The sequence below is a fragment of the Perognathus longimembris genome, chromosome 26, assembly GCF_023159225.1.
Source record: "Perognathus longimembris pacificus isolate PPM17 chromosome 26, ASM2315922v1, whole genome shotgun sequence".
Lineage (NCBI taxonomy): Eukaryota > Metazoa > Chordata > Mammalia > Rodentia > Heteromyidae > Perognathus > Perognathus longimembris.
In genome coordinates, this window is record NC_063186.1 from 137,320 (window position 1) to 150,666 (window position 13,347).

A 13,347-nucleotide genomic window follows, 5' to 3' on the forward strand; every position below is an offset into this window, starting at 1 on the left:
TCAGTATTGCTGCCAACACTGTTTTAATTACATGCTTCTGGCAAAGTCTCTCCTGAAAATGGCACACACTCTCATAAAATAGGGCAGACCTGTGATTTGGTTTCACACAAGCCTCATTTGACATGTTTATTTATTTACTTATTTATTTTTTAACAGGCCTGGGGCCTGGTACTCAGGGCCTAGGCAATGTCCCTGGCTTCTTTATGCTCAAGGCTAGCACTCTACCTCTTGAGCCACAGTGCCACTTCTGGCCTTTCCTGTTTATGTAATGCTGAGGAATCAAACCCAGGGCTTCATGTATGCTAGGCAAGCACTCTACCGCTAAGCCACATTCCCAGCGCCAAATGTATTCTTTTTTTTTTTTTTTTTTGGCCAGTCCTGGGCCTTGGACTCAGGGGCCTGAGCACCGTCCCTGGCTTCTTCCCGCTCAAGGCAGGCTAGCACTCCGCCACTTGAGCCACAGCGCCGCTTCTGGCCGTTTTCCGTATATGTGGTGCTGGGGAATCGAACCTAGGGCCTCGTGTATCCGAGGCAGGCACTCTTGCCACTAGGCTATATCCCCAGCCCCAGCCAAATGTATTCTTATTGTATGTATTTAGTGAGAAATACATAGAGAAAGGCTATAGTTGATATTTTAATATGAATCAAGCATGTAACATGTATCTCAAGTATTTGCCATCCTCATATATCAATATCTAAATAAAATGCCAGAAGAAACCCACAAAGTAGGTTTTAATATAGATAAGCTTGTTGAACTTCAGTATTACTCACATGCACACATCATCTGCTTAGTTATAAATTTCAGTTCAAGACTGAATGCATGTAAATCTGCCAAGTGTTATCTACTGCCAAGTGCATGCCCTTCCTCTTCTGGTACTGCTATAACTGGCTCTGGCTATAAGTGGGACAGATGAACACTTGAAGCAAAGCCACATGTATTCTCTGGGCAAGCATCAGAAATCACTCCTAATGTTTATGCATACTGTAACATCAGATGCATGTTCTGCAGACGCACCAAAAACTGGAACTGGAGTTATCAGACTTCCTTATTTATGAATTTATTTATGCATTTATGTATATATTTCTTTTAACTGATGCAACATAAACATCCAAAAGAAGACTAGAACTAGAAGTAGCAGCTTATTCACATTTAGCAGGCAATTTATCCAACTTTTTATTGCATCCCCTTTGATTCCCTCATCACCCTGCTTTGATAATTTTTCTTCGACCTCACACTTCAGTTTGTGGCTGAAAGTTTCACAAGTCCATTAAACAATGTAGATCATTCTTTTCCATGCCTCAATCCAAAACTCCAGGACCAAGAACTCTAGAATTTAGTGAACAATCCCATGGCCCTTCTGAGATGGGAGAGTGAGGCAGGTTCCATGCAGGATTTTGGAATGATGCCATGCAGGCTTGCGGTGGTGGGCTGTGCAACTACAATGTGCAGGCTTGTGGTGGGCTGTAGAACTACACTATGCAGGCTTGCGGTGGGTTTTGGTGGCATCACTTTGGGAAACTGCTTAATCTCTGCCATTTCAGTTTTCCCATTACTAAAACAGGGCAGTCTCTAAGGACTGTGGTGAGGATGGTAGTTACTTAGAACAGCACAACTTGATTGGATGTTGCTGATTTGTAACTTTATTTCCTTAAGGTCCAGTAAGAGTTCACATCTTTAGCTTGTCCCATGTGCCAGGCTCCTAAATTCTGGGATTATTGGCTGTATCACCTTTGATTCTTCTCTCCTGTCTTTTATGAGCTATCTACACAAGTGCATGTATATTCTAATTTTCCAATTTAACATGTGATAGGCATTATTCTGAGTAAATGGGTAAATGTTTCATCACTTTATTCTCTCAAAAACAAACCCTATAAGCAGACACTATTATTTACTTCCATTGTAAACTGAAGGCAACTAGTTAATTGACAGTATAAATAGCTTGCCCAAAGTCTCAAGACAAGAAATTGCTGGAGAAGGAACTGAGCCAGGCCCTGGGCTCCTGGGCAGTGCCTCTTTTCTGTTCTGCTGAGAAGATGTGAGGTATGCGTTCTAAGAGAAAAGACCTCCTCCAGCTACTCCAGCATTGTTGGTAGTGAGGGAGAGTAATCACCCTCTAGGTTAAAGACCTTCTCTAGCCACTCTAGCACTGTTGGGGAGGGAGGATCATTGATATCGTTACCAAGGCCAAACACTTTGAAATTCTCACACTTAAAAGAACACTCTTTTGTGAACCCAGAAATGAGCCCCACTAATCAGTTCCTCTTTTGAAAGTTTCCCACACATTGGCATTGTGAAATTCAAGCAACATGTGATTTCCCACTTTTGCATTATGAAATTATCATGTACAGAATTCCCCTTGTTCAACGTAAAACTATTCCAAATCTTCTAGGTAACAGATTTAGGCTGTCCAAAATTCACAAATGTGCGGGTTAAACCCTCTAAATCATAGTTGTAAAAATATGCTTGGGGGCTGGGAATATGGCCTTGTGGTAGAATGCTTGCCTCGCTCATATACATGAAGCCCTGGGTTCGATTCCTCGGCACCACATATATAGAAAAAGCCAGAAGTGGTGCTGTGGCTCAAGTGGTAGAGTGCTAGCCTTGAGCAAAAAGAAGCCAGGGACAGTGCTCAGGCCCTGAGTTCAAGCCCCAGGACTGGCCAAAAAAAATTTTTTTTGCTTAGTTTTTATCCTCAGCTGAAGCAAACAAACCAATATTCTAAAATCTATATTTACATCACATTCGTGGATCTTGGATCTATATTCCCAAGGAAAACATGTTTGAGGAAACTTTCAAACTTTACCATGCATTGAGTATAGAAAATCAAAATTATTTGGCATTATACTGGCTTGTATTTTAAAATGTTCAAAGAGATGAGAAATTTTTATTTTCAAAATCCCAAGCCAACCCTGTAGTAAAACCTGTGGCAAGGAATATGAAATGAAACTCACCAAGAATGCCACATCCACCTTAAGATCTCCTAATTTCCTCTTTCCCTTCACCTATTTGCCAGGGTAGCACAATTGTAGACAACAACTTTATACGTCAAGAGACTTGAGGGAAAAAGTCACAGATTTTGGTCCCGGGCTGAGTCACAAAACCCCTGAAGTCTTCAGGACTGCAAATACAAGGTGAATGTGGAAGAATTCCAAGAGTGCTATCTCCATTCCAATCTGCACCACAGCAGAGCAGCGAGCTGTTAATGCTTTCTAATGGGCTCACCACTGTTCCAGAGAACTAATTCATGTTCTCAACATTGCTATGAGATAGATCCTGCTTTCAAATTTGTCACACAAAAGAGGAAACTTGGCTAGAGAAGTCTTCAACCATTTATCCATAATAAAATTCCAAGTAACTGATACACCTGGGATTCTTACCAAAATTTAGGGCTTAGCATATCTACTTCTTACAGAATATAGAATTCTCTCTCACAGATCTCAGGACCAGTAACTAAAACAAATGTCTACAGAACAAACCATCCTCCTAAAAACAAATTCCTGGAAAGGCCAGTCTCTGAAGAATACAGAAGGTGATTCTGTCTGGTGTTAGAGTCAGTTCTTACTTTCCTACTTGTTTGTAACTTGGAACTATTTCTTCATCGTTCTACCTCCTACTACTATGTACAAGAAGCACTCAAAGTCACTGAATATGTATATTGAAAATACAGGCCAGGATAGTAACTATGAGAAAACAAAAAGTTAATTGCAACTAAGTTTACTCAAATCATAATGGATTTGGAGTAATGGGCATGAAGTACAACAATGTGCTAGCAAGTCCTCCAAGGGCTAAACAAGAAGAGGGTCAAATAGATGACATTACAGAAGCACATAGTGAAAATGAGGAAGGAAACCATGTATAAAAAAAGCAGAACATTTGCTCTACGAATTCTTTTTTGGTGGAACTATTGACTGCCACAATCAGGAAACAAAGAACTGAGGATCTTCTGTAACGAAGGTGAATTTCAATTTTTCTTATGCATGTGCTTGCTTTAAAAAGGCAGAGTGGGGCTGGGAATATGGCCTAATGGCAAGAGTGCTTGCCTCGTATACATGAAGCCCTGGGTTCGATTCCCCAGCACCAAGTATATAGAAAAAAAAAAAAGAATTTCATGGGAAAAGGTAGAATAGAGTTAAGGAAGTAAGTGCTTTAAATTTAATGTTCAACAGACAATAGGATAATTTTATGAGCATGAGAATTTATATAGTATACAATAATCTGGCATGTATGTTGCCTCTTAATGGTGTTTTGTTTTATTGCTGTATTGAACGTGGCACCTGTTATCTGAATTTTACAAGGATGTAAAAGTATTATAGCACTGTTAGAAAGTACCAAAACTACATTCAGTATTTAAAATTTTAAGCTACAAATATGTATCTTCTAGACACTGAATGTATTTAATAAACATAGGTTGTAAATATATGTAAAATCTCAAGTATTTTTTAAGAAAGTAGTATTTGCAACTTGTGAAGGGCTTTTTTTTTTCTTTTTGTATATGGTAGCTGATCTGACAACGCCACAATGATGCAGAGTTTCAATGGGTCTGGATCTGAGAGGTGCCCCCGAGACACAAGGGTGACACGGCTAATATTCCCTGCCCTCTACACGGTGGTTTTCTTGACCAGCATCATGCTGAACACCCTGGCCCTCTGGGTGTTCCTTCACATCCCCAGCAAGTCCACCTTCATTGTCTACCTCAAGAACACTATGGTGGTTGACCTGATAATGACAATCATGCTTCCTTTCAAAATCCTCTCGGACTCTTACCTGGGACCCTGGCAACTCAGGGCTTTTGTATGTCGCTTCTCCTCTGTGATCTTTTATGAGACCATGTATGTAGGCATAATATTACTAGGCCTCATAGCCTTTGATAGATTCCTCAAGATCATTAAGCCTTTTGGAAAGTACTTTGTAAAAAAACCTATTTTTGCAAAAATGACCTCAGTCCTCATCTGGTTCATTTTGTTCCTCATCTCCCTACCAAATATGATCTTGAACAACAGAGAAGCAACCCCATCATCTGTGCAAAAGTGTGTAGCATTAAAGGGTCCTCTGGGACTAAAATGGCATCGAGTGGTAAATTACATATGTCAATTTATTTTCTGGACTGTTTTTGTCCTAATGTTTCTGTTTTATGCAGTGATTGCAAAGAAAGTATATGATTCTTATAAAAAGTTCAAAAGTAAGGACAACAAAAGCAGTAAGAAACTGGAGGGAAAAGTGTTTGTGGTTGTGGCTGTCTTTTTTGTGTGCTTTGCTCCCTTTCACTTTACCAGGGTTCCCTACACTCACAGTCAAACCCACAATAAGACTGACTGTAGACTGGAGAATCAACTCTTTATTGCTAAAGAAACAACTCTGTTTTTGGCAGCAACTAATGTTTGTATGGATCCCTTAATATACATATTTTTATGCAAAAAATTCACAAAAAGACTGCTTCCCTATGTGAGAGGGAGAAGGGAAACAGCATCAAGCCAAGAACACCATAGCAGCCAGACAAACAACATCACCATGGGCTGACAGCTTTACACTTGGCAACTTCTACTTCGTGATGAAACTTCAAAAGACCATTCATTTGGAAATCAAAGTTAAGCAATAAAAGGAAAATGACTGGAACAAATGTTGTCTTTATTACCCTAGTTTATTGGGAAGATAGATAGATCTATTTATAAGCAAAATGAAATAAAATTAAGAGCATGTAAAAGAAAGCATTTGGCCACTAGAGGTCATCTCTAGAAATCACCTTCTGGGTAGCATTCATTCATTTTCACATTGAAAAAGATTAAGAAGAAACATGTTTGGCTAAGAACCTTCCCCTCCCCTTTAAAAGTATCACATTCTGGTGCGCACATGTTTTATACAATACTACTACTTTTATAGGCCTGAAATGTTGATAGTTGCTGACATAAGTAAAACAAGAAGCCACAATTTCCAAAGTCCATGAGTGAAAGCCTAAGGCAGGGCTTGAAAGATATGCTAGATATTCCAATATGAGGATCCAAAGGAATATGTAAAAGCCCTCTGAGATCCTGGGAAAAGGATGGTTACCACGGAAAAATAACAGAGACCCTTGTCCACATCCCAACAGAACAATATAAGAGGCATAAGCACTCTACTAGACCTGATTGCTTACCCATTAAGTAAGTACAATTCAGCTGAGAGAGTGCTGTGCTATTTAGTCAAGCCTTCTTGGAACACAATGTCTATAGTTCACTCCTCCACCCTGCTGGGTAAGGTTCTCATAGTAAAAAAGACTTTATCAGTTAATTATAATTCTTGACCACGTACCAGGGGTTACAGATGTTTTCAACAGAATGTACTATGCTTGGTACATGTAAATGACATAATTATTGACCCTTAATCAGTAATACCAACATTGGAAGATTCATTTTCAAAGGCTACGTATCTTTATTTCCCCCATATTTTTTCCTGAATCTATGGAGAATTGATTTGAGTACAGAGGCCAGCTGAGGCCACCTCCTGATTCTCCCCACATTTCCTACAGTCAATTTACTCTTTCCCAGAATTTCAGAACTACACTAGTCCTAATTTCCTCCTTTGTAAGGGAGAAAGCTCCCAAGAAAGATAAGAACTATTTCAAAAAAAAAAAAAAAAAAAAAGAACTATTCCAAGGGCTCTCTGGTATATCGCCAAAGGGAAATTAGGAGCTTTCTAAATGCAACCAAAATATGTGGCTATACCTTATCTTCCAAATTGAGGATTATTTCCACTTTTTTTTTTTTTTTTTTTTTGGCCAGTCCTGGGCCTTGGACTCAGGGCCTGAGCACTGTCCCTGGCTTCTTCCCGCTCAAGGCTAGCACTCTGCCACTTGAGCCACAGCGCCGCTTCTGGCTGTTTTCTGTATATGTGGTGCTGGGGAATCGAACCTAGGGCCTCGTTTATCCAAGTCAGGCACTCTTGCCACTAGGCTATATCCCCAGCCCCTTCCACTTTTAATTATACCAACTTTATCATGTATTCAGATTGCCCTTATATACACTCATTTACTTACTCTTCCTCACTGAGCGCTCCAGGAAGGAAAGTGCTATTATTCCACAAAGTCCACCTCAGTTTAAGACACTAGGAATTTCCCTGTATATATTATTTCATTTAAACTTACAATCTTTCATGATAGGCATTCTCCAAATAGTAACATAAAGATATTAATGATATTACCTGAAGTAAAGTAAAAATGCTACAAAGTGAAGAAGCTAGGCTCCAAATGAGAGTCCACCTGACTCTCGTGACCATTTTTGTTACACTGCCTTTCACAAGCAATTCCACAGATGGAAGATGGCTTAAGTAGACCATCTCAGAAAAAAGTACCAATGAGAAGGCAGATTCAGATGCCAGCACATCTCTGGATTCAATCTTCAAAGCATCCTTCCCCCTGTAACCAACCATTATACAAAGTTCTCATACCAGAAAAAGTGGTTCATTTAAATCAGATCTAATAGATACAAATCACTTCAAGCAATAGATTAAACACAGTAATTCAAGCAGGAAGCCAAGATAGTAATCCTTCCAAAGGAATATTAAAGGTCTTCAATAATTATACACAGCACTAACACACAGCTCCTCAATGTGAGCCACAATTACAATGACTTTATATACACAGATTTGGTCCAATTTTTGATGCATGCTCTGGCTACATGAAAAAGACATGCTATCCAAGACAGATCACCTACAGCTATGTTTCAATTATATGCTTGCTTATCTTCATTTTAAAATAATGAGTTAGTGTACTATAAAGGACTGTGACGTCCTGTGAGCATTTTCCTTGAAAAAGAAATGAATACATTTGAGATTAGTGATAGAGAAAAGTGAGACTACAGCATAAATGCAATGCCTTCCAAACACTGGAGGAGGAGACTTCAGTGACTGCCCAGGGCCAGACCAAGAGACAGAAACCCAGAGGGAAATAAACCAAAAAAGATAAGTGCCATGGAGAAACCACTAGAAAACAAAATTAAGCCTTGGTAATACCTTTGCCCAAGATCTCCTATCAACAGAGAGCAGCAGCCAGGCATTGGTGGCTCACACCTATAAATCTCAGCAAGGTGATATGTGAGGATCAAGGTGTGAAGCTAGCCCAGGCACGATTATCTCTAATTAACCACCAAAAAGCTGGAAGTGGGGCTGTAGAAGAACACTAGACTTAAGTGAAAAAGCTCAGCCCTAAGATCAGCACATTAAAAGGAGAGAGATGGGGGAGGGGGGGAGGCAGGAAAAGAGTTAATCTCAGAACTGAAAGAGTCTTATCAGTAATCTTAAACTAATTCTAATTCTTTGGAAGATGTAAGCAAAGACCTTCAAAGTTTCTGTGACTGTCTAGAAAAATCATAACATTATAAAAAAATCTCCATCTAATTTCTTTGACTAAAACAACTATTCATATTAAAGACACTGACATCAAGAGAAGCTATCCAACAGCTCAAAGAAAATGTGAATTTGGTTCTACCTATTTTTTAGTTAATGATCTATGAGCCAGGACCAGAGATATTCTTCTTCAAAATGCTAAGATTCAAGACAGACTTCATGTCAAATGCCTCAGAAATGTTTGTGCTCCCTGTTGCTACACATTCCCCTTAATGGGATTTAGCAAATACAGATTAAAATAATTTTTGTAAGACAAGAAGATAAACGAAAAAGTAAAATGAATTAATTTATTCTAAAGAGTAGAATCTAAGAACCATAAAACTAAATGCAATGTGTTATGACTGACTAGACTGCACGTCAAAAAAGTTGCCACATTAATGTACACAATATTTCTAAAAATTATTGTTTCAATTTTATGTAATGACAACAGTATTTGATAAGGCAAGAGGTATCTGTTTTAAAGAAGTATATACTGAAGTAGTTAAGGGCTATGTGTTCAATGATTGCTACTTCAAATACAACCTACAAAATATATATATGTGGGACAGGGGACATGGAGAAGTACATATGAAAAAACATTCATAATTTATAAATCTAGATGAACTACGCTTTCAATTTGTATATTGATTTTAAAGTCTTTAAAAATAATGGTAGAAGTAAATAAAAACAGTACTAGTCAAAAGGAAAAAGAACAAAAGAATGTTTTCAGCATCATGGTGATACAAGCACCTGCACACACAGCATTGATGCTGTCCTTCTCCTTTTTCCAAATGAATGTGGGGTTTGTAATAGCTGAACAATATTGTTAAAAAGAGCTGCCCTGGGCTGGGAATATGGCCTAGTGGCAAGAGTGCTTGCCTCCTATACATGAAGCCCTACAGCACTACATATATAGAAAAGGCCAGAAGTGGAGCTGTGGCTCAAGCTGGCAGAGTGCTAGCCTTGAGCAAAAAGAAGCCAGGGACAGTGCTCAGGCCCTGAGTCCAAGCCCCAGGACTGGCCAAAAAAAAAAAAAAAAAAAAAAAGAGCTGCCCTGCACTTACCAAATCTTCCAATGAAGCAAGATTAATTGCTATAAAGTATCCTGAGGCTTATATACAATGTAAGACTTGCTACAATAATAAGCAGAAAAGATGTGTAAGTCTACCTTTCAATGATGAGGATAATATCCAAGTTATTGGCCGGCTGCTAGCTGCTCTTTTCCTAAGGCAGTACACAGATTTTCTGTGCATGACTAAGTGTGTACTACTTCCCTTTCTGAATGTTAGGTAAGACTACTTTAACAAGTTCTAACTTGAGATTAGTATAAAACATTTTAAAATGAATGCATACAAGCTGACTCGTTAACTTTTTCATTACCAGGCTTAATTTGCATCAGTAGCTAGAGAAGTACTGAAATATGATTCCCAGAGAAGTGCTTTTACAGTAAATAGGAGGGCAATAAACTATTGCCATGCAAGCCCAACCTAGGAGAAGAGACCCAGCCCCACTTCTCCTGAACAACAACTAGACCAAATCCAGTGCTTTCTCATGCAGGAAAAACTCAAAAAGTTCCTTCATAACAGTTAGAAGGGCCTATCAAAAATCCTTTCACACTGGGCACCCAGTGGCTCACGCCTATAATCCTAGCTACTGAGGAGGCTGAAACCTGAGGGTCGTGGTTCAAAGCCAGCCAGGGAAGGAAAGTCCATGAGACTCATCTCCAATTAACCACCAGAAAACCAGAAGTGGCACTGAGCTCAAGTGGTAGAGCTGAAGAGCTCAGGGACAGCACCCACGCCCAGAGTTTAAGACCATGGCCAACAAAAAATAAATTAAAATTTTAAAATGCTTTCATACCACCTTTTCAGTAATTTTCAAGAGGTAAAGTAATCCTGAATTACCAATACATTGTCAGTTTTCTTAAGCAAAAAAAGAACAATATGGCTTGGAATGTGGCTTAGTGGTAGAGTGCTTGACTAGTAGGCGTGAAGCCCTAGGTTAAATTCCTCAGTACCACATAAACAGAAAAAGCCAGAAGTGGTGCTGTGGCTCATGTGGTAGAGTGCTGGCCTTGCACAAAAGAAACTCAGGGATAGTGCCTAGGCTTTGAGTTCAAGCCGAGGACTGGCAAAAAAAAAAAAAAAGAAGAAGAAGAAGAAGAAGAAGAAGAAGAAGAAGAAGAAGAAGAAGAAGAAGCTGGTATAGCGACTCATTCCTATAATCCTACTTTCTTAAGAGGTGGAAACATCATGTTTAGAAGCCAGCCAAAGGGCAAAAGAAATGAGCAGAGATCACATTTTTGTCAGCTAAGCATGGCAATCCCTGCCAACCCACCTATGCAGAAATTGTAAACAGAAGGAACACAGTTCAGGCCTGGCTAGGCACAAATGAGAAACCCTAGTTTAAAAACAACTAGAACAATAAGGCACTGGTGACTCACACTTCTAATTCTAACTATTCAGGAGGCTGAGATCGGATCATCACGGCTTAAAGACAGCCTAAGGAAGAAAAGTCCAGGAGACTTTTATGTCCAATAAGCAAGCAAAAAGCTGGAAGTAGAGGTGTGATTCAGGTGGTAGAGTACTAGCCTTGAGCAAATATGCTAAACAAGAGCACAAGGCCCTGAGAATTCAAGACCCATCAGTACAAGCAAAAAATAAAGTAAAGCAAAAAGGGCTGGAGATATGGCTCAAGTCTCAGAGCACCTGCCTAGCAGTGCAAGGCCCTCTGAGTTCAAACCCCAGTATAATTTTTAAGTCAGTATTATGTTAATTGACCCTAATGAAACAAAGTCAACTAGATATTAAATGTATTAAAACTTTAAGGTAGAGATAGAACTGCATTTATTCTTTATCAAAATCCTATCAAGTATCTGTTACAATAAACTCCCTACTATGAATTTTGTATACAATACTGGAAATTTGAGGCAATAACCCAAAGAAATTGCAGAGACACTCTTTGTATGACATAGCTCTAAGAGGATTAAAAGAGACCATGGTCTTTGAATTGGTGCTTTTAAGATATGGCAGATTTTCTGGCAGAAAAACTTTCCAATGATAAACAGAAAAATTTCCAATGATAAACAGCACATCATGATTTAAAATGTCAGAAAGTTTTAATCTAAGGAGGTCTCTATAGTACAACTTCCCCATTCTAAATGCCAAAAGCAAAATCAAGGGAAAACAAAAAAGTTGGAAAGACTCAAGCCTAAATGAAAAGTTGCCTATAAATTTGAAAAGTTCTTATAAGACTGAGCCATTATTAAGCTGGCTAATTTTTAATCAGAGACCTACTAGCATTAGCTACTCACCAACAACTCATACACACCCATCCAAAATAGAATGAAAAACATTAGAATTGTGACTGTCTAGTTGCACAGGAAGAAAGCCAACTAATATTAATGCATAAGTGAACACTAAGTTACAGGTTTACTAACTCCTAAACAGTTTCCATATGTAATTTTTATTTCTCTTAAAAATGGCTTTACTTTCATTTGGTAAAAATCTTTTTTTTTTTATTTGAAAGGGCGAATTCAGTTCTTATAATGAATTTCTTATATTCCATCCTTACACAGTGGTTCCAGTTCAAAATTTCACATTGCAATTCGTAGTGTTGCGCACATTTGGGGTATGTTTATAATATTGGGGAGGGTGCAATGGTCCTGAACCCACTGTCCGTTTGCACCCATGTGGCCCACAGACCAGGGCTATGGGGCGACTGGACAGGGCTGTGGATTCACCCAGGGAGCTGCCACAGGGGCCCCTGCAGCCCAAGCTGAACCCGACCTGATGAACCTGACCTGCCCAGGGGCGGCCTGCATCGACATCTGTCCAGCGCCAGGAGCTTCATCAATCCCACCAACTGTAAGACCCATTTCCAATCCAAAAACGGCAAGAAAAAGCTGAAGCAGCAGACCATAGAACCCTACAGCCAGGAAGCGGGAACAGGGTCCATGCCCCCCCCCCCCCACCCACAGTGCCCAGAGTGATGCCCACTGAGGCTCCGGAGATGGATCTGGGATGAATCTGACATTGAAGGTCAGATGAGTTGCCATGGACAGTGCTGTCAGGACTAGGCTGAGAGAATGTGCCAACCTCTCTGGGTACCCATCCTCAATAAAGCAGCTGGACAAAGACTAAAAGACCAGAAAACTCTTGCTTTTATTTCTTGGAGTTTGGAGCCATTGTTGTTTACTTCTGTACCCTTTGTCTTATATATAAGTGTATGGCAGGGACAAAGGATGAACCAGTGCAACAGTGACACTATGTTGGAAATGAACCTTACACCTTGGGGGGGAGGGGCCCTGCAGGAAGCGAGGGGAGATGGGAGAAAATGATTGAGTGGGTAACCCTGTTCAAAAAGAAACGTACTCATTACTTTAATAATGCAACTATAACCCCTCTGTACATCACCTTTACAATACAAAAAGAAATAACCTTTTAAAAACTTACATTGCAAATATTTTAGGAGCTTCATTGTTATGCTAAGCAATCAATTTTGCTAAGCACTAAACTTTTTGGGTCCTATTTCCTTCTCCATTTTTTAGCAGCCTTTCCAGTAGATTACAATGTCAATATTTTAGTGACTCATCTATAAATTAGCAGATTTCACTAGATGATGACCAAATTATTCCTAAATTAGTCAATATTTTCCTTATTTTCAAGTGTAAAAGCAAACTATAGAATCTCAAAAGGGAGAAAAGATACTTCTCTCCACCATAACTTTGGACTTTATTTTATAGTCAGGAAATATTCATGGACTTGAGATAGTATTGTCATAATGAAGTCCACCGGATACCCAACTATCTTGACCTCTGTCAAAAATATTTGACCAAGGGGCTGGGAACATGGCCTAGTGGCAAGAGTGCTTGCCTTGTATACATGAAGCCCTGGGTTCGATTCCCAAGCACCACATATATAGAAAATGGCCAGAGTGGCGCTGTGGCTCAAGTGGCAGAGTGCTAGCCTTGAGCAAAAAGAAGCCAGGGA

General features: G+C 39.4%; 2 protein-coding genes across 5 annotated transcripts in view; one reads left to right on the forward strand and one right to left on the reverse strand.

Moving 5' to 3' along the window:
- Med12l (mediator complex subunit 12L) overlaps window positions 1-13,347 on the reverse strand; it is a 199,892-nt gene that overhangs the window by 72,079 nt on the left and 114,466 nt on the right. The window lies entirely within an intron of this gene.
- Window positions 3,623-6,569, forward strand: LOC125342553 (P2Y purinoceptor 13-like). Its single transcript, XM_048334790.1, has 2 exons — window positions 3,623-3,955; window positions 4,498-6,569. The coding sequence occupies exon 2, from the start codon at window positions 4,520-4,522 to the stop codon at window positions 5,516-5,518; it is 999 nt and encodes a 332-aa protein (XP_048190747.1). The 5' UTR covers window positions 3,623-3,955; window positions 4,498-4,519; the 3' UTR covers window positions 5,519-6,569.